At 40.4% G+C, this 27674-nt stretch overlaps 1 protein-coding gene across 1 annotated transcript in view; it reads left to right on the top strand.

Moving 5' to 3' along the window:
• The window catches only part of spon1.L (spondin 1, extracellular matrix protein L homeolog), a 199104-nt gene that overhangs the window by 56161 nt on the left and 115269 nt on the right, over window positions 1-27674 (top strand). The window contains exons 4-6 of the mRNA XM_018257439.2: window positions 3926-3999; window positions 5230-5352; window positions 14940-15088. Of these exons, the coding sequence (XP_018112928.1) occupies window positions 3926-3999; window positions 5230-5352; window positions 14940-15088 (346 nt within the window). The remainder of the gene's footprint in view (window positions 1-3925; window positions 4000-5229; window positions 5353-14939; window positions 15089-27674) is intronic.

Genomic DNA, 27674 nt, shown 5'->3' with positions numbered 1-27674 from the left:
CACGTTTTGCCGTTAGACTGATGCATATGGAAATGAAGCCATCAATTCCGGCTAAGTTAATTGTTGTTTCAAGCTGACATGTAGAACTGCGCGGTAAAACATGAAAGTGTGTTATTTTCCTATACTTCATGGAACGGCTATTAATAAATAATCTCGGCTCGCCGTGCTATTTCAGAATAAAGTAAAGCTGCCATTTAGGGCTTGATTGCCATGTTAATAATTCTCTGTCATAAAGTGAGCAAGTAAATTATTTAGGAGACGTTTGAAAGGTTAGGTAAATGCCTATAAACACTGAAAGTAGCTTTATGTGTTAGAGAGGAACATTATAACTTAATAACAAATAACCATAAGAAAATGCATTCTTGGGTAAGTGCACAATAACAAACAAGCTGTGGCCACATATTAATGAATGGCTTATATCCTTCTTCAAAGGTATGGTAATACTGTGGAACAGGCAGATAATTGCAGCACTTGGAATTGTAACTGTAGAAGAGCTGCCTCCTGTTCCCTTGTGTCAATGGGGCCTTCTTGCCTGGACCAGAACAAAGGTCCACATGACCAGGAATAGTTGTATTGAGGTAGGACTCACCATTCTTTGTGATGATGGCACTCAAACAATGAACTGTCAATTGGGCCTTCTTGCCTGGACCAGAACAAAGGTCCACATGACCAGGAATAGTTGTATTGAGGTAGGACTCACCATTCTTTGTGATGATGGCACTCAGACAATGAACTGTCAATGGGGTCTTCTTGCCTGGACCAGAACAAAGGTCCACATGACCAGGAATAGTTTTATTGAGGTAGGACTCACCATTCTTTGTGATGATGGCACTCAGACAATGAACTGTCAATGGGGCCTTCTTGCCTGGACCAGAACAAAGGTCCACATGACCAGGAATAGTTGTATTGAGGTAGGACTCACCATTCTTTGTGATGATGGCACTCAGACAATGAACTGTCAATGGGGCCTTCTTGCCTGGACCAGAACAAAGGTCCACATGACCAGGAATAGTTGTATTGAGGTAGGACTCACCATTCTATGTGATGATGGCACTCAGACAATGAACTGGTTCTAACTGACCATGATTATACAGTATTCTCAGCTGGCAAAATCCCTTTCATTGACACATTCCATGTTTAATTACTATTGTGATAATGGCGGACTTTGTCATTTGGATAGTATTTTCCCAACAAATAATGGACACTTTTTCTGTGCGTAATAAAAACTTGAATTCAGTCATGGAGCGTTGAATTCGCTGTCATTTAGGTTTTAAAAGGTTATGCAGAAGTTAGCCGCTCCCAGCTCCCCATTCAAACTATACAGTCATATGAAAAAGTTTTGGAATTCTTTAGAGTTTTGTTTATCATTGGCTGAGCTTTCAAAGTTGCAACTTCATTTTAATATATAACATTCCTTATGGAAACAGTAGTATTTCAGCAGTGACATGAAGTTTATTGGATTGACAGAAAATATGCAATATGCATCATAAATAAAGTAGACAGGTGCATACATTTGGGCACCCCAACAGAGATATTACATCAATAGTGATGGGCGAATTTCGCTTCAAGAGAAATTAGAGAACTTCCTGTGAAATTAGCGAAATGGCAAAAAATTCACTGTTGTCTCGTTTTTTGATGCCTACGCCCGTTTTTTTGATGCCGACGCCCGTTTTTTACGCAGATGCCTGTTTTTTTTTACGCCGGCATTCATTTTTTTGATGCCGGCGAACTTTCGTCAGCGAATTTTCGTGCCTGTTTTGCGAATTTATTCGCCCACGGCGAATCGCAAGTTCACCGCGAATTCGCGCCTGGCGAATAAATTTGCCCATCACTATACATCAATACTTAGTTGAGCCTCCTTTTGCAAATGTAACAGCCTCCAGACGCCTCCTATAGCCTTTGATGAGTGGTTGGATCCTGGATGTGGCTATTTTTTCCTGTTCGTCCATACAAAATCTCTCCAGTTCAGTTAAATTTGATGGCTGCCGAGCATGGACAGCCTGCTTCAAATCATCCCATATATTTTCCATGATATTTTTCGGGGGACTGTGATGGCCATTCCAAAATATTGTACTTCTCCCTCTGCATAAATGACTCTATAGATTTTGAAGTGTATTTAGGGTCATTGTCTTGGAATATCCAACCCCTGTGTAACTTCAACTTTGTGACTGATGCTTGAACATTATCCTGAAGAATCTGTTGATATTGGGTTGAATTATCTGACCCTCGACTTTAACAAGGGCCCCAGTTCCTGAACTAGCCACACAGCCCCACAGCACCCCCCAGTGTTTTTCAACTGGAATTTGTACTGCTTTCCATTTCTTAGGAGTATTATTTCATTTGAACCCCAAACTAGCCCCTGTCTTTCTGATACAGATAGAGCAAACCTTTTTTTTGTTTGCATCACTCAGCCCACCATGGCTCAACATGTCTTTCATTTAAAGTTAAGGTCTGGTAATGATCTAGGAAAGTTGAGACAGCAGATGACATATGGTAAGCCACCAGAGCCAAATGTCTACATAATGTTTTCTTAATCTGTATCTGAATCAAGCTTCTTAAGTTATTGAATGGGCCTAGTGGTAAACCCTATTGGATAGGGCAGAATGATTGTATTACAAAGAAGTGAATGGGCGAGATGGGACCACAACAACTAGCCTATACGGTCCTAGATTGTAGGAAAAATAAAACCTGCCTGATCGATATCAGGCCGATTTTTGGCCTAATATCGATCGGGGGGACCCGTCAGAAGCCCCTATACACTGGCAGATAAGTTGCCATTATCTGCTGCTTTAATCTGCCTGTGTATGGCCACCGTAAGAATACAAATACGAAGTCTATTATGTAATAGACAAGCAATATTAATCAGGGACCCTTGCCAACTGTCATATCGCCCTGAAGGTTCCACTAAACATATATTTATAATATATATATAATTCCTTATAATTTGCATAAATAATAGGTTTCACTAAGAGCAGCATTAATTATGACTTAGTGCTCAAAACATTTCTACAAACCATTCGAATTCCAACAATGTCATGGCAATTGCTTATCCAGTAAAGAGTTGGGTTTTGGGCAGATAAGATGGTGCATCTAGGTGTATCTGGTTATGGTTGGGGCAGATGAGGACATTTTTTTTTTTGTTTCACATGGAATTTAACAGGAAGTGACATGCCAGGGTCAACTAAAACACACACACTTGGACCATCTTGACTTGGTATATAAGCTTGAGACCTTGAATTAAAGTTCCACCTGATACAGCTTCTTGTCTGATGGGCAAACATTGTTTTGTCTACCCTTTGTGCCACTAGCCTTAGGTAGAATATGCAAAAACATTACATTACTCTTCTCTTTACCAAACGTTTAGTACAGGGTGCATTATCGCTCTAAATTTTTTGCTGCTTGCACCCTTCTGTAACATTTCTTTATATGCATTTCTTTATATGTAAATGTTTATGACTTATATTTAAATAATAATGTCATACAAAGATGCCCTTGAGCACACCAGTGAGGTGATTTCAAAGCTCCATTTTAACGGGAATTCTGCATTGCAGAAAGGTATTTTGCCTCCAGGAATGTATACATAGACTGAAAAGTATTAAGAAATTCTTGTATGAAGTACAAGCTTTTTCTGCAGTTTGGAAGGTGTTCCAGTCGTCTTGCTCAATTTGCCTTTTAATTTTAATTACTGTTATTTTGTAATTTCATATAAACCATGCTCCACCTGCCAAGCACACTGTGATAACAATGTTTGTCGCACAGCTTAAGTTTAGGAGCAGCACTTTGTTAACTTCGGGAGAAAAGGAGTCATTGTATATGCAGGGCTGCTCCAGGCCGATAATGAAATTGTAAGCTCAGCAGAGCAGTACGTAACCATGTCTTTGGAACCACGGCTTGGCAATAACATGTATTTTCTTTGTTTCAACAGGGCGAGCATTGTACAGAAAAAAATCATCTACTTTCAGGATGAGGGATCTCTTACCAAGAGAATGTGTGAGCTTGGTGAGTTTATAAAGCTTCTGATAACTGTGCTGAAGGTTGTGGTCTATGCCCTTGATCCTAATAGCCCCCTTAGTGCTGCCATCTGTAGAATCTGCCACACTAGTATAAAAACATCATGGTTGACAATGCTGTAGATAAAATGGTTTGGGGTTTGCAAGTTTACTTTTAAGGCATGGCAAGATCAGAAATGGAAAGAGCTAAAGAATTTTTTGGCATCTCAAGTTCCATTTAGACTGATCGATTTACCGTACCGTTCGAAACCGTATTTGCCCTCTCATCACCACCAATTTTTAAAGCAAATTAGCTCTTGTCTCCAGGGCAACCTTAAAGTACCTGTAAGCCTAGGGCAAATATTTCATTGGTGGGCTCCACACCCAAGCAAGAATTGATGGCCGAGGTACTCTCAAGCAAGTAACTTGAATGCATTAGGGCAGACAACAAAGACAAGGTCTGTGGTTAACGAAGTAGATGTGAGGTCCATATGAATTTGTGGGGAAATCACAAGGAAAAGGATCTTCACAGGATCTTCACAGGATAACATAGAAATATTTATTCAAATAGAAAGTTACAGTGAAAAAGAAGAAAGGAAATAAAAATAGGACTAGTAATGCTAGATAGAAGAGGCATGTGTCGTGGGTGGCATTGGGAAGTGAGTGGCATCCCTGAAGATCATGTGGTGGAAGTATAAGGGGTTTGGCGGCTAAACCGATAATGGGCATACCGAGTGTCACAAGGAAAAGTGTGAGCAAGCAGATAGAGAACAGGCCATGTAGCATTCCCCTGGACATTAGTACTACTTGGCCCAACCAGCATTGTGCAGAGCTAATTAAGATGATTAAAATAATGCGTAATTCTGGGGGATGCTTCAGTCATAATTTATAGCAGATTAAAGGTCTGATGGTGGGACCCCTATCTACAGATAGACGTAGGCTAACTGGTGACAATGGACACAAGTTGTATCATGGTACAGACTCATTCTGATTATAAACTCAAGAGTACATGAAATGCTAGTGTCTACCATACAATCCATGGTAAAATCTCACTCAATGTTTTTCATTTCTAAACCTCATTAATAAGCAAGTGGAAAGGTGCGTGTCTCCCCTTACTCGATTATATCTTAAGCACTTATTACTTCTTGAGTTCTATCTAATGTCGATGACACTTATGAACTGTTAGAATTTTTCTTTAGTAAGTGTTTAGTAAGTAATGTGCTTCTTCAAAATATTACAGACTTGACACTGGAAGGTGGAAATGAGAAGACAATCCCGGATTGTTGTGCCTGTGGAACAGCTAAATACAGGTTAACCTTTTATGGAAACTGGTCAGAAAAGGCCCATCCAAAGGACTATCCCAGTGAGTATTTTTACACCACAAATCATGTCGTCATGTCCCAAGTTGTGCACAGACAACTGTCTTGGTACTGATATCCTCAGCACATTTTTTTTATTATTTATAATGCAGCAACTTTTGAGGCCGCGAATAGATATGGGGTAGATTTATGAAATGTAGAAAAGGATTTCGTGAAGGAAACAAAGCACCCTTCAGTTGGTTTTAACAAGAAAAACTATTAGAAAATTTACAGCCCATGGACCAATATTCTTGAAGACTTTTTCCAAACCCTAATATCAGATTGATAGTGATGGGCGAATTTATTTGCCAGGCGCGAATTTGTGCCGAATTTGCGCATCAAAAGAAAATTGGCGCCGGCGTCAAATGGGTGCGGACGTCAAAAAAACGGGCGTCGGCGTAAAAAAACGGACGCTGGTGTCAAAAACGAGACGCCGGCGCTGTTTTGTGAATTCGCCCATCACTACAGATCGATTCAAAACCTTGCGTGTCAAGAACTATCCAGAGTCTAACTATGAACAATACAATGTGCCTGGAGTTAGTGATGGGCGAATTTGCGCCGTTTCGCTTCGCCGAAAAATTAGCGAATTTCGCGCGAAATTCGCGAAACAGCGAAAAATTTGTTTTTTCGATGCCGGCGCCCGTTTTTGACGCCGGCGTCCGTTTTTTTTAAAAAAAACTTTTGACGCCGGCTAATTTTTGACGCCGGCTAATTTTTGACGCCGGCTAATTTTTGACGCCGGCTAATTTTTGACGTCGGCTAATTTTTGCCGCGAATTTTCGCGGGCGTTTCGCAAATTTATTCGCTGGCGGCGAATCGCACAAATTCGCCGCGAATTCGCGCCTGGCGAATAAATTCGCCCATCACTACCTGGAGTGCATTTACTGTATCTATAGACCCACTGGAGGCTTTGCTCTAATATTCCTATTAATTATTTCAATATTGACTCTATCTCATCATCCTTGTTGGGACCTACTGCTGGTAATTGTTTGATTAAGGGCTTATTTAAACATCTCAAGCTAATACCAGTTGCTTGGTCATTACGATTCCTAGCTGTGATCCAGCCTGATGTCATATATGGAGTTCTAGATTCCCTGCCTTGTTCCTGAGTTCCTACCCTGGTTCATAAGGGCCCTGCCCAGTTGTTTTGCTTTGCTGTTTAATTTGCTGTTTTTTGAACTTGGTCTTGCGTGCAACCTGCCCAGACCATCGCCCATTATTAGACTCTGCCTCATTTAGGTTTCTTTCACCATCAGTTGGTTTGTCTTTCTACCTCTTCTGTAGACTTCTCATGACTCCAGCTTGTCTATGTTAAAATGGTTGTCTCTTACTAGACACAATAGATGCCAACCAATCAGTTTGTTAAGCCATCTTCCATGACTTTTCAGGGATCGAAGCATGGTGGAAAGTAAATTGTACATAAAAAATTGCTTCTAGAACATTTAAGACTTAATCAAACTCCTCTTGCCCCAAATTGCCATTCACAGTATGATACTTTGATAGAATCTCAATATAAAGAGACCAAACCTTTTACATGATGCATTCCCACACAGTACAAATTTAACACTAATTGAATAAGTCAATGAACATCACTCTCTCTTGAAATATTCAACTACATGATGATGACATCAACTGCTTTGCTGTAATACAATCCTACTAAACCTTGTAAAGGATATGGCCTCTGGCTCTTTGGAAAGGAAAGTCTTAATGAGATGCCTTATCTGTAGACTTCAATATTGGAGGACAGAATTGTTCCTACTACTTACTGTATATCATTGACTTTTTTCCTGTTCATGTTGCCAGTTATTCATTGGCAGGATATGGGTTTCTGGATAACAGATCCTATACCTGTATTACAAAGTCTTTAAGCTGTATGGAATTCATGCAGAAATACTGTTGTTATCATGTTAGTGAAATGTCTCATTTTTGGGCCGCCCTTCAATAATAATTGTGACCCAATATTAAGGGGCCGATTCACTAACTTCGAGTGAAGGATTCGAAGTAAAAAAACTTCGAATTTCGAAGTGTTTTTTGGGCTACTTCGACCATCGAATGGGCTACTACGACCTTCGACTACGACTACGACTTCGAATCGAACTATTTGAACTAAAAATCGTTCGACCATTCGATAGTCGAAGTACTGTCTCTTTAAGAAAAAACTTCGACCCCCTAGTTCGCCATCTAAAAGCTACCGAACGATATTCCTTCGATCGTTGGATTAAAATCCTTAGAATTGTTCGATTTGAAGGATTTTATCGTTCGATCGAAGGAATAAGCCTTCGATCGAAGGAATAATCCTTCGATCGAAGGAATAATCCTTCGATCGCACTATTTGCGCTAAAATCCTTTGACTTTGATATTCGAAGTCGAAGGATTTTAATTCCCAGTCGAATAACCGTTAATTAACCCTCGATATTCGACCCTTTGTGAATCGGCCCCTAATAGATGGTTATAGTATTTACAGTACTTCCCTCCCATTTGGTTGCCCTGATATCATAACATGCTTCCATTTGCACAGCATACGGGCCATACCATACTATGTGTACATATTTCTTCTTCTATATATATATATATTTGCCTTTCTTAAGTGTGAATCCTGCCATATTTGGCTTCATTCTCCATAGGATCTTGTCCAAAGATCATTGGTTTTCAAAGAGTAGGATGAGCCTCCCCAGGGGGCTTAGAGCAGTGTCAGAGGGGCTCAGGTTGAATGCTACTAAAAGTGAAATTTGGGGCAAATGTGTATTTACTCTCCTAAATACAATATGCCCAGAAGCCCAGCTTGAAGGTTAGTCATTATGAGTTAAGATCCCCTGAACAAAGGTTGGACCTCCAAGAGTCCAAGTCACAGCTCCAAGGCAAGCAGTATGGTAAGGACTATACTATATACTAGGTGGACTAACTGTGTCCGGCTGGGGCGCCTGGGGCCCACTAGATCTGCTGCCTCAAGCCCCCCCCAGGCCCCCAGCCACAACCCCCTCTCCACCCCCCATGTACCATTTTCTTCTTACAGTCTCAACTGGAGGGAGGGTGGTCGAGGGCAGCGCCAATAGTTTCAGGAAAGGAATAGTTGAGCCAGCGGGGCCCACCAGGCTTTTTCCCAGTGTCCCGCCAGCCCAGTCCAACCCTGTGGAATACTTCATGACCCTCTGTGGGCTTGAATAGGGTTGTAGCATTAAATATGTCTTCTCCCATCACCATTAATACCTGCATCCCCATTCATTGTGTACCATGAGTTAGCAGTTAGGATGGGTTTCATACTAAATTTAATTTTGAATCACAGCTAATTACAATTAAAAATGCTGATTAAAAGCTATTGTTTTCAGAAGGATTACAATAGGGATTTCCAGTTTCCAATAGTTATAATGTTAGATAATAACCTTAAGCAGAGGAACGTTTGGGAAGAAATACATTATTTTTGGAGCCAAAACCAACATCATTAAAGCTTGGGAAAGCATTGCCTTTATTTATCTTGCTATCTCAAGCAAATCGTCAGTTCTGTTTACGACCCATTGGGTTTGTGGGCTTTGGCTGTACAGTTTCTTGGAACTTCTCTTACAGGAGGCCAAAAAATAAACATATACAGCCTATACAGTTTAAATGGACAGAGATTCCAGCAGTAATATAGTGGTAGCATGAAACTTGCACACTGCAAATATAGGACATAAATGTTTAGTACACCATAAATGTAAGCACTACAGTCATTTCCACAGTAATTGGAGGCCGTTAAAGGGTAAGTATCACACTTTTATGGAAGTGTTGTACTTTGATCTTTCATTTAACAGGAACATGTATCTGCATTGGATTAAAAAACCCTTTTATTTCAAAGTACAATCAACTAGAAGGAAATGGCCAGTCAATAAACAGCAAAATATAGTTCTCTCGTAACTGCTTTCTTCTGCCGTGAACCCTTTCGGGTATAATTCAAAAGCCAATGGATGCAATTGACTCATATTGTAGGCTATATAGAGGGGAATGACTAGTGATGGGCGAATTTATTCGCCAGGCGTGAATTTGTGGCGAATTTCTACGGTTCGCTGCCGGCTAATAAATTCACAAATTTGTTATCGACTTTGACCCCAGTGCCGTTCGCCTGTTTCTTGAATTTCGCTGGAAAAGTCACGAAATTCTTGGTCAAAGCCAAACAATCTGCCTAAATCCTTGGAAAATGGCAATGCTGCAAAGATTCCAGACAACAATATAACCAACAATTTCAGGATTCTTGTCATTCCAAGTGATGGGCGAATTTATTCGGCAGGCGCAAATTTGCGGCAAATTTCCTCTGTATGCCGTAGGCGAATAAATTTGTGAATTTGTAATTGACTTTGACCCCAGCACCCATTTTGACACCGGCAAATTGTTGCCGGCATCAAAATCAGCATTTGGCAAACTTTTCTCCTGTTTCGCGAATTTCACTGGAAATTCGCGAAATTCGTGGCGAAGCGAAGCTGAAGAAGGCAAATAATTAAAAAAAAGCTATAAGAAATAAATCATGAAGACCAGTTGAAAAGTTGCTCAGAATTGGCCATTCTATGACATACTTAACGTAAAGGTGAACCACCCCTTTAATAAATGTTCAACTGTATTAAATTATGGTTTAGATAAAAAGATATAAATTATAGATGCATCGAAAATCACTTAACCTTAGGGCATGTAGTTAAGGAAATCTTCACATTTTTTTCCATGTGTTGCAGATTTTTTTTACCCTGGGTTGTGCTAATTTTTTTTAAAAAAAATGTAACTCTTTCCTGCTTTTCCTAATGTATGGGATCACTAAGGGCCGCATTTATTAAAAAACCAAGGTCACATTTTTGCCGCAATTTGAGAAAATCTCAACTCATTTGGGTTTTTGAAACTCATATGTTTGAGGTTCATCCGAAAAAAAATGTTTTAAAAATTCAGATGAAAAACTTTGGCACCTAAAATCTGCAGAACATCTACAATATTCAATGTGAGTGTATCTTCAGACATGAAGCAAGTTGATGTTTTTGTTAAGGACTTTTAGGACAGTCGAGATTTTAGAACCTCATTGAAAATGAATTGAACAATGAGATTTTCATTTGCCAATTATTTTTATTTTCCGTTGATTTAAATGGTTAACCCATTCATGTTTAATCTTAAATAGGCTTGCGATTGCAGGGGGAAAAAAAGTGATGACGGAAAGAAAAAAGGCAACAACAATTGACTTTTTTTCTGATGTTTATGTTTCTAAAAAATGAATGAATATCTCTGCAGTTTCTCGTGTTCTATGTTCTTCAGCTGGACAGGCAGGAAAACATATAAAATAGGCACATGCCTATTGGCTCGATATAGGAGGATACTGGTCTACACCAATAAGACGGAGTCTTTCCCAGGATGAGTCAACTCTTGTAAGTAGCTCTCACCAGCGCTTCTTACTCCATTGGCGTCTTCCCCAAAATGGCAGTACCCAGGGGAACCATGTGGTACGTCAGACGCCAGCGCATCAATCCAGGCGCAACGGCGTCAAAACGTGAAGCGTCAACATGCAACGTCAGCGTGTGACGCGTGACATCATCACGCACATTTTGGTGCGAAAACCTGCCAATAAAAGGATGCCAGAGGCCTACAGACATTGCCCGATTATAGGTTCAACTTATTGTGTTCCTGGGTGTGTTATACTGCTTTATAGGGATGTAGCGAACCGCCGATAATGTGTTCGCGAACGCCGTTCGCGAACACCGGCAAAAATTGCGAACAGTTCGCGAACAGTTCGCGAACTTCGAACATCCGAAAATCGTTCGATTCGAACGATCGAAGGATTTTAATCGTTCGATCGAACGATTTTCGTTCGAATCGAACGAAAATCGTTCGATTTTAGCGATCGAATGGTCGAATGGTCGAACGATTTTGACGCGAACGCCTATTGGCGAACGTCGCGCGACGTTCGCGAACTTGCGGCGGACGCGAACAGCCGATGTTCGCGCGAACAAGTTCGCCGGCGAACAGTCCGCGACATCCCTACTGCTTTATGACCTTTGATTCCTGATCTTGACCTCGGCCTGTTATACTTACTAAGAACCTTGCTGCCTGAACTCACCTTTGCCTGGATTTGACTACTCTACTTCTTAACACCTTGATACCATGAAGTGTGTTTGAAACCTACTTCTTCCTCCTTGGTCTGTAACTCCAACCTGAGCCTTTGGGCCCTGACAATTCTCTAGTAAGGGCAGCCTTCACTTGCTTTCTTCCAGATCGGGCCATGTCTGATAAATTGTGCACCAGACATATGTGCTGACGGATAAATTCAAATTGTGCACAAATGGGTGCAAATTGTAGTTCTTAAAGATGGGGCAGGACATGGGCACATGCTTATGTGCCCTTCAGTTTGCTCAATAATGAACACCTTTAGGCACACCCTGCAAAGGGAACCCCTTATTTAATTAAGGATCAAGGGCACTATGACCTATACTGCTTCCAGCAAGAAAAGAAAAGGTTTACACATAAGGATTTCATAATTAAAAATAGGAACAAAATCCAGACGGGGGAGAGAGAGAGAGCCAACAGGAGGTGGACATTGGATTCTTTCAATCTTTTCTGAATTTTGAGAAGTTTTATATACATTATAATGCTCTTTTGGCTTTGCTGAATGTTATACAAGTGCAGTTCCCCTATAAGGGGGAGGACGCTCTCAGCTACATGTTTGTTTGCATTGAAAGTAGTGTCCCCTTGGCCAGCCGTGCGCTGACTCTCTACTTGTTCCAAACTTTTCCAGCCTCGCACTGATTATCAGTCTGATGCCTGGAGTGCATTTTGTTCTCAGCGTCTGTTTCGTTGTGCCATTGGAACATATGTTCCGTGAAAAGAGAAGAGAACAATGCAGAGGAGCCAGATCCAGTTGGCAACTGTATCTTATCATTATTCATTAGCATTAGTAACGTTATGTAACACAATGGCATTAAGCAGCTCCCGAGATGCACAATTAATCATGGAAACAATATGTTTTGTGGGGTGGTGGGATGTTTGCGGGTGAAAATTATCTCGACTGGCAAATAGCATTTATTTTTATTGTGCTTATTTGCAAAGGAGCAAAGACCAAATAACAGGGGCAAATGTTTGCATTTTAGCACCACCCCTTATATTTTTGTTAGTTAGCCACTCTTTGCCTTTGGAGACTCAAAGACTTCAACCTGTTTCTTTAAGCTGGTACAAAGGCAGGACACGGGTATCATCTCTCATTCCCTTTCCTTGTGCATTATTCAAGAACTAAGGGGTACAAGGCATTCCAGATCCATGTATTTAACATCTGCACTGGGTAAGTGCTAAGTATATAGCGTCTGTGGAAAGTCTGGCCAATGAGCTTTGACACTGAAAGCAAGGTGTCAATCTACACCCCAAGTCAAATGAATGGAAATCATGTTATTGTCAGGGAGCCGGGAGCTCCCTCCAGGGAGGTAGTCAGGATCAAGGAGGAAGCCCTCTTGAGGGTGCAAGGTCGCGGTATCCAAAGGGTTAAGCAAGATACAAGGTCAAAGTCCAGGCAAGAGTTCAATGGCAGGCAGATCAGGATCAAATAACAAGAGTCCAGGCAGGGGGTCAAAACCAAGGCAGGAGCAGGAATCAGGATTCAGGAATACAGGAACCCAGGTTCAGGGTAGCAAAACCTATTCTTGGGCGCCCTTCTGGCGTCCTGGGCGCCCTTCTGGCGTCCTGGGCGCCCTTTTATAGTTGAATTTGGTGCCATAGTGACGTCACTGGCGTGCTTGAGCCGGCGTGTTTGTGCATGTGTGTTTTACGCATGCGTCGGCGTTGCGGCGTTGGCGTCCCAGCGTCCACGTGGGCCGACAGGGCGCCGCCATTTTGGATTCTTCGCCGCCGGGAGCAGACGCGTCTCTTCATGCTCCCGGCGGCCTTGACAGTTATAAAAGCACTAATAGACCTTAATTGATTCATCTGTTTTATATGATTTTTATTGGTTCATCTGATGCATATAATAGAACCCCGATCATTTCTGGAATTGCACCCCCTTTTCTCAAAAGAATTGCCGCTAATGACTTCCCCTAGTTCCAGCCCATCCCCTGTGCCTATGAACACACAAGACAGTTTGCACAGTATGAGGTTTAATTTTGCACCCCTTTGTTGCCCCACCACTTGTGCAATACCCATAGCCAATGAGCCTTTAAGTCAGTTGTTTAGGGATTTAAGTGTTGCCAGTGGGTCTCTAGTATGAAATCCAGATCACTTACTTGCAGTCACAGACGGTGGTTAAAGTAATAAAATGTGTATCTAGAGGCTTGGTTTTGGGGTGGTTTGCTGTTAAGATATTTGTTGTGTTGAGCCAAGCTGTAAATATAGATATTGACTTGACTTACTACAATTCAGTGCCACTTTAGTTACAGTGTAATTCAGTTGAAAAAGGAACAGTCTATGCCCAACTGCACCAAGCAGATAGTCAGTCTTATTTATTAAAGAGGGAGCAGCAGTCAAAGCCTTTTTTGTAATGAGCAGCTACTTTAATTTAACCTTCCGCCTTCAATAAAAAGGTACAAGGCCAGAATTGCAAGTGTTTATCCAATTATATATATCTCTGCTATGTCATCTGCTGCCATATTTTCACCTATTAAAATCTCCAAGCCTTAGTTCCAGGTTGTCTCTTGACCTTCAACTTCAACTTCATTTCCAGCTAAATGACACCCGGTGGGGTTCAATGATAAGCTGTTCATGTATATGGGAAGCCCATAGATCAGGCTGTACAGTTTAGCTATTCCACCATATAAGTTCAGTTTCTCCCTCTATACCAGCAGATATAATATTATATGGTCAAGTCACCCCTTTGAGGTCCACATTCTCATGCACATACAGTATGTAAACATGACATATTCCCCATTTAGTCATAGTTATGATAATATCTAGGGTAGCTAGTTATGGATGGCCGAATAAATTTGGCACGCGCAAATTTGCGGTGAGTTTCGTCACAAGTGAATAAATTTGCGAAACTGGCATGAAAATTACCAGGCGTCAAAAAAGTTGTTCACGTCAAAACGGTCATGCATCAACATTAATCGGACGCCCATTAACTTTAACGCGAGCATCAAAATTGATGCGGACGTCAAAATTGGTGCGGGCATCAAAATTGGTGCGGGCTTTAAAATTCGAGTTTCAAATTTGCCCATCACTATGGCGGCAAAAATTTTTGGATGCCCATAGAAAAAAGTCGATTGCGTCAAAACTGTTGTATATCAACATTATACGGACGCCCATTGACTTTAATGTCAGTGTCACACTTGATGCGGTCTTCAAAATTGACGCGGGTGTCAAAATTCGAGTTTCAAATTTGCCCATCAGAATAGCTACTAATTCTCCATCCAAAAGTAGACTTTCAGGAGTTTCTATAAAAGCAAATAGGCAATCTATCCAAATTTCTTCGTAATCGAGGCTCTGAACCATCCTGGGTGAAAAAAAAGTCATGGCATTGCAAGTTCAATGAGACTCCATAATTAGATATCATTTTGAGCTTACCAGCTTATGAAAACATATCAGCATGGATTGCCAACTTTAGTGATGTAAAGTCCTCTTGTGGTTAGGATATAACTATTTTTAAAATCTTTTTAAAGTGTATTTTCTTTCTCACCAGGACGAGCCAACCACTGGTCTGCGATCATTGGGGGGTCCCATTCAGGTGAATATGTTCTTTGGGAGTATGGAGGACAAGCCAGTGATGGTGTCAAACAAGTAGCTGAGTTGGGTTCTCCAGTCAAAATGGAAGAAGAAATTCGACAGAAGGTAAGGAACTCAACCCAACAAACGTTGACGTTTTTTGCTGTTATATTGTTAGCTGCTCTTAGCACATAAGGAGCTTGTGTGGTTTGATTTGTTAACTTTATGCAACATAAGCACCTTATAGTGTTCATGCCACAATAGTTGCAATAAAAAAAAGTGTTCTTTGATGCAAGGGAAATAATAAAATGGTACAAGGGGTCTCAAAGATGATGTTTTATTTGTGGAGCTGGAGATCAAGACTTTTTCAGGAATTCTTCAGGAACCCATAGTACTACTAGGATATTAGCAGGGACAATATTATATGTATACACCTTAACATTGTTGGGTATTATGAAGCCTACAGAAATGTTAGACCATGAAGTTAGCTTGTGGGCCAACTTGGATATAATGGGCTAGGGCCAAGTTAAGACCACTGTGGTCTTTTGCAGCAGTCAAAATGATTGAAATATCTATCTATAAATGCTTCCAATAGAGAGGCATGGGAACTGCTCTGCCTATGGCAGGGTGCTCTTCTTGTGTCCTGCTCTCTCCTGCCTAATATTATATAGATAATACAAGACAACAGACATCCATGTTGGGTATTAATGAAGCCTACAGAAATGTTGGACCATGAAGTTCGCTTGTGGGCCAACTTGGATATAATGGGCTAGGGCCAAGTTAAGACCACTGTGGTCTTTTGCAGCAGTCAAAATGATTGAAATATCTATCTATAAATGCTTCCAATAGAGGGGCATGGGAACTGCTCTGTCTATGGCAGGGGGCTCTTCTTGTGTCCTGCTCTCTCCTGCCTAATATAATACAGATGATACAAGACAACAGACTTCCACAGAGTTGGTGAGCAACATGTAGCTCAGGAAACACTGGTTGGGGATCACTGACTGGGGTCTGGCTGTACTTTGCACTCAGCTCAGAATTGGCACTAAGTGCTGACGTGTGCAAGGCAGACCTGTGCTCAACAACTGCCATAGGGTAGATGGTAAGTATAGAGTTCTGGTAGTTATAGGGATCCTCCTTCACTCTCCAGCTTAGGGGGCAGGTAGTTTGTTGGAGGGGGATGCCAGCCCCTCATAAAGACCGAGCACTACCAAACGTTGCAAGCACTGTATGCATTGGGGTGAGGCATGTTTTTGGAGTTTCAGCAATTTTCAAGGTGCAGAGCAGTGCAAAAAACATGGTGGATTGTGCCACTTTCCTACCTGCCCCGCATGTAATAAATGATCTCTATTGATGCAATGGAACCCTGCAATTAACACCAGCCTGTACCTGTCAGTAATTCATCAGTAATGCCATTATCCCGCACATTGGAAAGGCTCCATTTGTGCCTGCGGCAAAAAAAGTCATCATGTCTTTATATACCGTATGTCATATTTCTCTATGTAAAAGTTGTTTTTGGTGCAGCATTCACTTACAGCCTGTATTAATCCTCTCAGATGTTCATTTGGCGTCGCTCACTTATAGAAAATAAGAAAATGACCAAACGGGATTGATTTTACGGCACACCGTTTTCTGAGCTCCATCTTCCAGTAATCTTTATTACTCCCTATGCAACGCCCCCCCCCAGCTGCTAATCGATAACCATTTCCAGTCTGCTTTTAGTCCTTCCATTTCCCCAGCGGCTTTAGCCCTATACACGACTGTAAATATGTTTGTGTTTACCTGAAGACAACAATTATCTACAAAGTGGCTCTCTGTGATAGACCCGACTAATGGGAGCGAGTAATTCAAACGCTAGCTGATCTGCTGAAGAGCCGGCTGCATCATTTTCTTTCATCTCTAATTGGGGCTTTTAGTAAAAAAAAAATAAAAAGACACTTGTTGGGTCCATCTTCTCTTCATCTAGAGATGGCAGAGCCTGGATTGCTTCTGTTTATGCTGAGACATTGGTCTTATGCTGGGAGCACGAGGAACTTCCCATATAAAAAACATGTTTTAAGCGACTTATAGGCCCAATAGGGCATTAATAAATGGTAAGACTGGGTTCTGAATGAACAGAAGGTGGAGGCATCAATTTTAAAGTGTAAAGCTGTAATCAGACAACACTGCACCATATTATTTGCTCCCATGGGGAAAAGAAAGGTATTTTCACTTTATGAATTACCCGAATTTCTTGCTCCCTGTAGGTGCTTGATATTAACTAGAAGTACAGTAAGTGCCTTCTTTTTTCCTGCAATAAAAGTATCCTGGAATATAAAGTATAAGGGCACGCTACCATTAATAATGCTTGATGGCATTGCACTTGAGGATGGCAGGTTTGTTTGCCTCTGATCACCCATAAAAAACCCCATGCTCTGTAGGAATACCCTTGTCCTGACATTGCTTCTCATTGCATCTCAAACTGTGAATCGGCACATGTATGGCAGCTATGAAATTTCATAATTTCAGATTTCAAGCAGATTTTATGTTCTGGCCCCAAAATCAGTTACAGGTCGCAACAGTGATAAAACGCCCTTGAGAAGTTATAAATATATAGGATAGGATCTATTATCCAGAATGCTTGTGACCTGGGGTTTCTGGAAAAGGTTTTTTTCGTAATTGTTGGATCATTATAGTTTAAGCCTGCTATAAATCTATAATACATATAATAAACACAAGTGTGGATTGAAACTGCTGAAATGATCAAATACAAGCTACTATTTTATTATTAGAGAAAAATAAATGAATTTAAAAAATTAGGATCAATGACTTATAAGTGAGTCTACGGGAGATTGCCTTCCAGAATAATGGATTTCCGGATAAGGGATACTATACCATATTATGCCTTTGTGACATGAAAATATGTGCATTCCTACCAGAAGCAAAATCTCCTCCTTCATACTCAAACTGAACAGAACTTGACACTCGCAACTAAACCTTCCAATAACCTCTTCCTTAAAGGGATACTGTCATCGGAAAACATGTTTTTTTCAAAACACATCAGTTAATAGTGCTACTCCAGCAGAATTCTGCACTGAAATCCATTTCTCAAAAGAGCAAACAGATTTTTTTATATTCAATTTTGAAATCTGACATGGGGCTAGACATATTGTCAATTTCCCAGCTGCCCCTGGTCATGTGACTTGTGCCTGCACTTTAGGAGAGAAATGCTTTCTGCCAGGCTGCTGTTTTTCTTTCTCAATGTAACTGAATGTGTCTCAGTGGGACATGGGTTTTTACTATTGAGTGTTGTTCTTAGATCTACCAGGCAGCTGTTATCTTGTGATAGGAAGCTGCTATCTGGTTACCTTCCCATTGTTCTTTTGTTTGGCTGCTGGGGGGGGAGGGAGGGGGGTGATATCACTCCAACTTGCAGTACAGCAGTAAAGAGTGATTGAAGTTTATCAGAGCACAAGCCACATGACTTGGGGCAGCTGGGAAATTGATAAAATGTCTAGCCCCATGTCAGATTTCAAAATTGAATATAAAAAAATCTGTTTGCTCTTTTGAGAAATGGATTTCAGTGCAGAATTTTGCTGGAGCAGCACTATTAACTGAATCATTTTGGAAATTTTTTTTTTTCCTATGACAGTATCCCTTTAACAATAACGCACTCCGGGGTGGCTATTAACACAGCTCCTGCATTACTGCCTCCGTGGGGGAGTGACGTGCAAGAATGTGGCATATTTATCGTCTGTATGTAGTGATCTATGATGGGCACGGTCGGCTAACAGTAGAGTCGCTGCTGGCCCCCTGCCTAGCCACCCACGATAACCATTATCGCTGCTCCGGCAGGCCCCAAGGGGGTGCGGGCCCGGGTGCAATCTCACCTTCTACACCACTGGTAGTTATGCCACTGGCTTCCAGAGATTCAGGAATCTGGAACTCAGCAGTCAGTGTTCAGACGGAAGATGTAATTTCAACGTTCATGTTGATTACGGTGATTTTCAGGTGAATGCAGGAGAACACAGCACATAAGTAGGGTTTAGCCTGAAAATCTGACTTTTTCGGGGTTATTGAGAAAAACAAAGGGATTCTGGGAAAAAGCCAGAAAAGTTTGTATGATTTGAGTTTTTGCTCGATTTTATCGAGTTTTTTAACAATCCGATTAAATCAAATTTCGTTTTAATAAATAAGGTGAAATTGGGCATGGGAGTTTGCTCAAGCTTTTTTTTTTTATTAATATAATGAAATAATTTTGAGAAAATAACCCCCAAAATCTGAAATTAAAGGCAATGGGAATGTACTTGCAGTACATGCAGCTGCCACGCACCACAATGACTGTGACTAAAGGACTATGGCAATTGCTCATATTGCTCCACTTAAACATGGCAGAGATCATGAAAGGTTAGGGGTTTGATTAATTAACATTTGAATTAGAATTTTTGCAATAAATTGAATTTTTTTTACACTAAGGGGCCGATTCACTAAGGGTCGAATATCAAGGGTTAATTAACCCTCGATATTCGACTAGGTATCGAAGTCTAAGGATTTAGCGCAGATAGTTCGATCGAACGATCGAAGGATAATTCGTTCGATCGAACGATAAAATCCTTCGAATTGAACGATAAAATCCTTTGAATCGAACGATTCGAAGGATTTAAATCCAACGATCGAAGGAATATCCTTCTATCAAAAAAACTTAGCCAAGCCTATGGGGACCTTCCCCATAGGCTAACATTGACTTCGGTAGCTTTTATCTGCCGAACTAGGGGGTCGAAGTTTTTTTTGAAGAGACAGTACTTCGACTATCGAATGGTCGAATAGTCTAACGATTTTTACTTCGAATCCTTTTATTCGAAAGTCGTAGTCGAAGGTCGAAGTAGCCCATTCAATGGTCGAGTAGCCCAAAAAAAACTTCGAAATCACATTTTTTGTATTCAGATATTTTAATAAATTAGCAAACTTTTAAAAATTAGAGTTTATTTGAAGTAGAAAAAACCCTCTTTATATTACACAAATTCGAACTTTGATAAATAAGGGGCCTATATACTGTACTAACAACTGGATTTTTTTTCATGAATGGTATTTCGCATTTTTTTTCTAGAACTCTAGAAAAATTTGATTTATTAAATTAAAACGCATGAAAAAAAAACAATGCAAAACTGTGGCAAGTACCGGTAAAAGCGATCAGGGTCCTATAGAAGTCAATGGGAGCTGCACTGATCCTATTGGACCTTTTTTTAGCCATTCAGACATGTAGACGATTTTGGAATTTTTTTTTTTTTTTTTTTGCTTGAATTTCTTGTGTTTTTAGTATTTTTATTTGTATCATTAAAGGGGTGGTTAACCTCTTGGAGGCCTATATATTAAAGATAAAATTAAATTGGTATTAGAGCTTTTTAAAACCATAATTAAACTCTATTTCTCTAAAACCATGAATTTAAATATCTCTAAAACCTCTAAAACGTTTTCAGAAAATTGCTAGTGAAAAAAACCCAGAAATGTCTAAAAGTCTGAATGGTTAAAGAAAATGTCCAAAAGGATCAGTGCAGCTCCCATTGACTTCCGTGGACCCAAGAATGCTTTTACTTGGAAAAGTTTTGTATTAGAGGTTTTTGCTACCTCGAATAAACTCACAATTTAAACAAACTAGAATGTTTGCTTATTTATGAAAAAATCTGAATGTGAAAAACTTGATTGAATGCAATAGGGGAAAGTAAAATTTCTGCCCTGGTTATAGCACTCTTCCAAAATAAAAGGAACACTGATAAGAAAACAAGCAAATGGGTGGTTAAACAAAGAAAGACAATTTGTGGATTCCAGCTTGGCCCTGCACTGTATTTTATCATTTCTCCTTTAAACAAAAAATAAATTGAGCCAATATAAGATTATACTGTACCTGGAGGCTTATGTTCTTCCTGGAAATCAGGGCTTAATCCTTTCTAAGCCTTTTCAAACTCTACCTGTTTGGATTTGGTTTTAAATCAGTACCTTACTGTCTCTCAGTTGAAGTATCTCAGATATCTGATGTTGATAGACGATTGGCTTGCCTGCCCTATAGCTGTTATTAAGAGTGCAACAGTACATGGCAGGATAGCTAAAATAATAAAGAAGAAAAGGTTGAAAAGAAAAAAAAATATAGTTTTCTTTTACAAAAAATGTTAAACACCATAATTAAGTATATGCATCATTAAGTCATAACTGTGCAGAATAAAGAAGGCAGACTGTCACCCCTACATATAAAATTGACCCCCTGCATAATACCGTCATGGGTAGAGATTAAACTTGATTAAATATATCCATCTTGGAATGGAAAGAGGCTACAGCTTTATTACCAAAAATTTAAGAGACGAGTATAACACAAATAATGCAACAATAAATATTAACAGTTCAATCATATTCAAAGTATAGCAGGAATGCTTGGCAATAACAAAGACGACCAGCTGGGCCACTTTTTGCTAAAGCGTTGGGTTGGCACAAGAGTGGGTAAACTAAATACAGGTATGGGACCTGTTATCCAGAATGCTCGGGACCTGGGGTTTTCCGGATAATGGATCTTTCTGTAATTTGGGTCTTCATGCCTTAAGTGTACTAGAAATTTATTTAAACATTAAATAAACCCAATAGGCTGGTTTTGCTTCCAATAAGGATTCAGTGGGGGTCATTTATCAACACTGTGCAAATTTGCCCATTGGCAGTAACCCATGACAACCAATCAGATTGCTGCATTCATTGTTCTACTTGCAGCTGGCTTCAAAAAGCTAATCACTGATTGGTTGCTATAGGTAACTGCTCATGGGCAAATTTGCCCAGTGTTGATAAATGAGCCCCAGTATATCTTAGTTGGGATCAAGTACAAGCTACTGTTTTATTATTACAAAGAAAAAGGAAATCTTAAAAATTTGGAAATTTTTAAAAATTTGGATTATTTGGATAAAATGGAGTCTATGGGAGACAGCCATTCCGTAATTCGGAGCTTTCTGGATATCGGGTTTCCGGATAAGGGATCCTATACCTGTACCTCCCTCCTGGGACCCTTGTCAGAGGATACCACAACGCACCATTGGCTTGTGCAAAGACCCCTCATCTATGAAAAGCATTCCTCCACCAGCAGTGACAAAGATGCCCAGAAGATTAAGAAAACTACAGGGGTGGGTGGATGGGAATAAGAACAAGAAGAGACCCTCCTTCCTGCTGTCTCCCTTATTATACCCTACTACTTCTTTATATCCTGAACTGAAGCCTTACCACAATTCACTGCTCAACGTGATTCACCCTGAGCTAAACATATGTAAATCCTCTTTAGCTTTCCCTCTTCCTAACCCTGGTCCTTTCCAGTACACTACTCTCCTCCGTTGGAGTTCACTTGTCATCAGTCTATGATTGCAAGCCTAGCTTACAAACTGCCATCCACAACTCAAGCACATGGGCACTAGGGTCAATACCATCTGAAAGAATAGAATTATATTTTTGAATCCTAAAAGAAAATACAGAATTCAAGGGTTGGCATACTGTATTCTAACAAGACAAACCGCTGCGGGTGACTGGTCACATAAAACATTACTGACAAAGAATCAAACAGTACTTTACAGTAACCCTTAGGTTGTTTAATAATAGTATCTCCTCAAAGACACACTTTTCTCAGAATGACTCCCTTACGTTTGCAACTAAGAAAATGATATACCTGGTTTTATATCCATAGTAGCCTGAGGTTCGTGACATTGTCCATTCTAGGGAAACTATTATTGCATGAACAGCTTGAAACTATTATTGCATAAACTGCTTGAAATCCCAAGCAAATATATTACACACAAAGCCAATCTCAGTTTATCACTATTTCCCCTTCTAGACAACCATGTTGTTGTTCAGAAGATCAAGGTGTCAATTTGCCCCTACCAATTTGAAAATTGATAAAATAAGTATTGTATTTGTTCTATTTAACTCAATGAGAACAATTATCTGTTGATGGGAAATAATAATACGTGATCAGAAATCAGAAATTCCTTTCTGGTGTAATATCATCGAGTCAAAATTGCACAGTAATCTCTCTTTGTTAGGTAACAGCAATAATATGGCCGACTAAGTGCTGCCAGGCAAGATTCTTGGCAGCTGTCTTTGCCAATCTGTCTAAAATCTGGCTGACCATTAGGAAATTCTCTTACAAAGCCACTGTATATCATACTAAAAGCTAATTTTAATCTGGCCAGTGCTATCAATCAAATTCATCCCCATTCATGACTGGTTTGATTTGGGGGTAGTGAATGGGAGGGAATGAAGGAAACATGAGAAAGGGAAGGGGATGGAATAGTGGGGAAGGATAGGGGCAGGATATGGAGGAAGAAAGGACAGATAGGAGAAGAAAAGGTCCATGGGGATGGGTAGGGGAAGGAAGGAAGGAAGGACAGATGTATGGAGAAGGATAGGGGTAAGAATGACAGATGTATGGGGAAGGAAGGAAGGACAGATGTATGGGAAAGGAAGGAAGGACAGGTGTATGGGGAAGGAAAGACAGATTTATAGGGAAGGATAGGGGTAAGAAGGAAAGATATATGGGGAAGGATAGGGGTAAGAAGGAAAGATGTATGGGGAAGGAAGGACAGATGTATGGGGAAGGAAAGACAGATTTATAGGGAAGGATAGGGGTAAGAAGGAAAGATATATGGGGAATGATAGGGGTAAGAAGGAAAGATGTATGGGGAAGGAATGAAAGGGGTAAGAAGGAAAGATGTATGGGGAAGGATAGGGGGAAGAAGGAAAGATCCATAGGGAAGGATAGGGGTAAGAAGGAAAGATGTATGGGGAAGGATAGGGGGAAGAAGGAAAGATCCATAGGGAAGGATAGGGGTAAGAAGGAAAGATGTATGGGGAAGGAATGAAAGGGATAAGAAGGAAAGATGTATGGGGAAGGATAGCGGGAAGAAGGAAAGATCCATAGGGAAGGATAGGGGTAAGAAGGAAAGATGTATGGGGAAGGATAGGGGTTAGAAGGAAAGATGTATGGGGAAGGATAGGGGAAAGAAGGAAGGATGCACGGGGAAGGATAGGGGAAAGAAAGAAGGATGCACAGAGACGGATAGAGGGAAAAAAGGAAGGATGCATGGAAAAGGATACAGGAAAGAAGGAAGGATGCATGGAGAAGGATAGAGGAAAGAAGGAAGGATGCATGGAAAAGGATACAGGAAAGAAGGAAGGATGCATGGAGAAGGATATGGGAAAGAAGGAAGGAAGGATGCATGTAGAAGAAAAGAGAGAGATGGAAGGATGCATGGGGGAGGATAGGGGTAAGAAGGACAGATGAATGGGGAAGGAATGACAGATGTATGGGGAAGGAAGGACAGATTTATGGGGAATTATAAGGGTAAGAAGGAAAGATGTATGGGGAAGGAAGGAAGGACAGATGTACAGTATGGGGAAGGTAGGACAGATTTATGGGGAAGGATAGGGGTAAGAAGGAAAGATGTATGGGGAAGGATAGGGTTAAGACTGAAGGATGCATGGAGATGGATATGGGAAAGAAGGAAGGAAGGATGCATGTAGAAGAAAAGGGAGAGATGGAAGGATGGATGGAGAAGGATAGGGGAAAGAAGGAAAGATGCATGGGGAAGTATAGGGAAAGTAAGGAAGCATGGGGAATGAAGGGAAGATGGAGAAATATACTGTAAGAAAGGATAAGGGAAGGAAAGACACAGTAGTTTGCCCTACACCTGTAACCTCTAACAACCATTTAGCTTTTAGCTTTATTAGATCAGTTAAAACAGCGTGATTGACTGCTATAAGCAGAGTGACTTGCTTGTGTTTGTGCATAGGACTGAATGCATTTATTAGGGCACAGGTTATTATGAGTAGTTTTTTTGCATGTAATAAAAACAACTTCTTCTTAATGAGACATTATGCCAGTGCCCAGTGTGAGTCATGAATTTATTAATAATAATGATATTTGGATGAAAACAAACAGCTGTGTTGTTATGGAGATTAGCATTACCTGTGGTGCGCTACACAATTACAGTTCCTTTGCTATATGTGTAACTGATGTGAACTGTCACTATACAGTCATCATGTTTAAAGGAACACTTTCTGCATTGCTTCATTTTAAAATAAATGCCCCCTCTCAGCAGATTTTTCCTAAGCAATACTTTATGTCTAATTAAATATCTTGCCTATTAATAGCTGCACATTAATGTTGTTTTTACATGAGGGAGGCAATGGGCAAATGTGAACCCATAAAGAGAGTTTAATGGATCCCAGTGTTGCTAAGTTCTCAATAGACTACCATGCAGAACCCTGCTATAGGATATCTAGGATCCCTTTCCCATCATCCTTGGTATTAAATGATCTTTAATCTCCAATTTTATAGGGACCTGAATTACTAACTTGGGGGCTAAATTGTATGAGCACATTACAATGAATCAGATATTTGCCTTTATATCTTATAAAGTTATTAAACTAGCCCCAGTCTTGCATTACATGCTATGTTTATAGACCTTATCAACAGTTGTTGGGTCTCACAACAAACTGCTGTAAATCACTGGAGAAATGTACCAATTTTGGCAACAGTCAAGAACCCCAGTTGGCCGTCTATTCTCCTAGGCCCTTCAGCAGTGGCATTAGAAGCTTAAAAAGACAGCAAGACACATTTTCTATCACAGCCATCTTTATTTGTGGAACTTAAAGGGGCTTTGGGTGGAACTGAAATGGCATGGACTGTGGAATCAGTCAGTTGTTGCTGAAACTTCAAGCACACCATGACAGTCCTCAGCAGTTGGTTGGTTCTTGGAGAGCCACAGGCTTAGAAGGCAGATATCTATTGTTATTGTTGACATCTTGTCCTGTTTATTCCACTCTTCCTACTAAAAAAAAGTCTCATTCTTACCACCTCAAGGCCACCTTCAGAAGCTAGGTCTGCTCTCTGTACTCATACCCAATTCAGATGAGAAACTTTCTTGTCTATGTAACCGGTGTTTGGGTTAGGGTTACCTCAACCTTCCCTTTTGTTACTGTTTACTGGTTCCAGAACCTTGGCAAGGGATCCAACTCCCAGAAACTCCTGGTAGGCACGAATATACTTAGACTTATATTTTTCTTACAAACAGTGGAACACTTTTTTGAACAGTTGGTACACACTCAGGATGCCAATTACAGGGTGTATACTCAGATGATACATTCCATGAACAAGTAGTGGCAGCAGGTCATGTATACAGATACAGTACTCACATATTCTTTCTGATCCTTATTAGTCAGCTTTCTCACTAGGTTGCATTGCCTGTCTTGTGGTCACCAACTCCCCATCCCCAGGTGAAGCCCGCAGAGGTGAAATACTCTAGGATCTACTTAATCTTGAGCCTAACGACAGAGGTGCTACAGAGTACTACCCCTTCACTAAACTCCTCATTGGAGCCTTAGCTGCTCACTAACTCTTCTCATCCTAACTGTCACTACTATAGTGACCTATTACAGTTTCTGACCTGACACTTGCTTGCTCCTATACTGAGGTCTACCTCCACTTCAGGCCCTAGCAGCAACATACCATCTCCTTCAATGAGTGGTTGTACCAGAAAGAGGCAGAACACATGGGCAACAAAAGATAAATGAAGGTTCCTGTCAGGGCCGGACTGGCAATCTGTGGGTTCTGGCAAATGCCAGAGGGGCTGCTGTATGGTTCCATAGAAAGTTACCATAGAGTGGGCTGGTTGGGGGCTGTTTGGGCTGGTAGGGGCTGTTTGGGCCTCTGCATACTTGGAATGGCAGGGCCTATTTTGACTCCCAGTCCAGGCCTGGTTCCTGTAGAAGGTGGCTGCCTGTAACCACCACCCAGGTGCATCAATATTTGTTGGTGATCCCTGTAGGTACAGATTCTCTAGTGATACTCCTTGCTGGTGGTGAAATAGTCAAACATTGCAATAGTTCCACAGTTCTTCCAAATCCTGGTGACAACTTCTGATGTCACGGGTTACTTATTTTCGCTATAAGCACTATGATGCTCTCTGCTGGTATAATGATCTTCTCATTAGAGTTAGCTACATAAAGTAAAGCCATGCTGGGTGACCTAGTTAAGCCAACAGGCCAGGCATGTTGAAGAATGGACAGTTGGATATAATTTCATCTAACTCTTCTAATTTAATACAGTATGTACAAACGAAATGCCACGACCCTATCAGAAAGATGTTTTATACCAACCAACAATGCAGAATTGATTTTCCATCTTCATGATTCCTTCCCCAGCAAGCCAACCCAAACAACATCTTGTATGAGCTGGATAACAGCATCTATCATGTCGGTGCTCCGTGGTATTTATATACGAGTAGAACATCATTAGAACTGTACTGCTCAAATAAATTAGTCTTAAATGTCAAATGAGAGAATTTTTAACCATGTAACTTGGAGAAGGCAATCAATCAAATACTGAGTGGGTAATTATATTTTTCACCAATGTCATTAATATTGCTACTGACAAACAGGTGTTGTTATAAAATGATGCCGAATAATGTGTCATGCAAAATAAATGCTATTTATGAGTTTTTGCCTACAATAAGTTTCTATCAATAATATAATCTAATTTGTCTGTTTCTTGTATTTTGTTATGTCTTTTCTTATTGTTTCATTTACTATTTATTCATGATAACAGGTGGGACCATTCTTCTGTTCTTTTGTAAAAAAAAAAATGTTTTATTTGTGAAACTGGGAATTCAATGGCCCTATTTATAAAGTGTCCAGTATAGATATATTGACACAGTTA

Source organism: Xenopus laevis, chromosome 4L (assembly GCF_017654675.1).
Source record: "Xenopus laevis strain J_2021 chromosome 4L, Xenopus_laevis_v10.1, whole genome shotgun sequence".
Classification (NCBI taxonomy): Eukaryota; Metazoa; Chordata; class Amphibia; order Anura; family Pipidae; genus Xenopus; species Xenopus laevis.
This window is presented reverse-complemented; position numbering and strand designations above follow the sequence as displayed.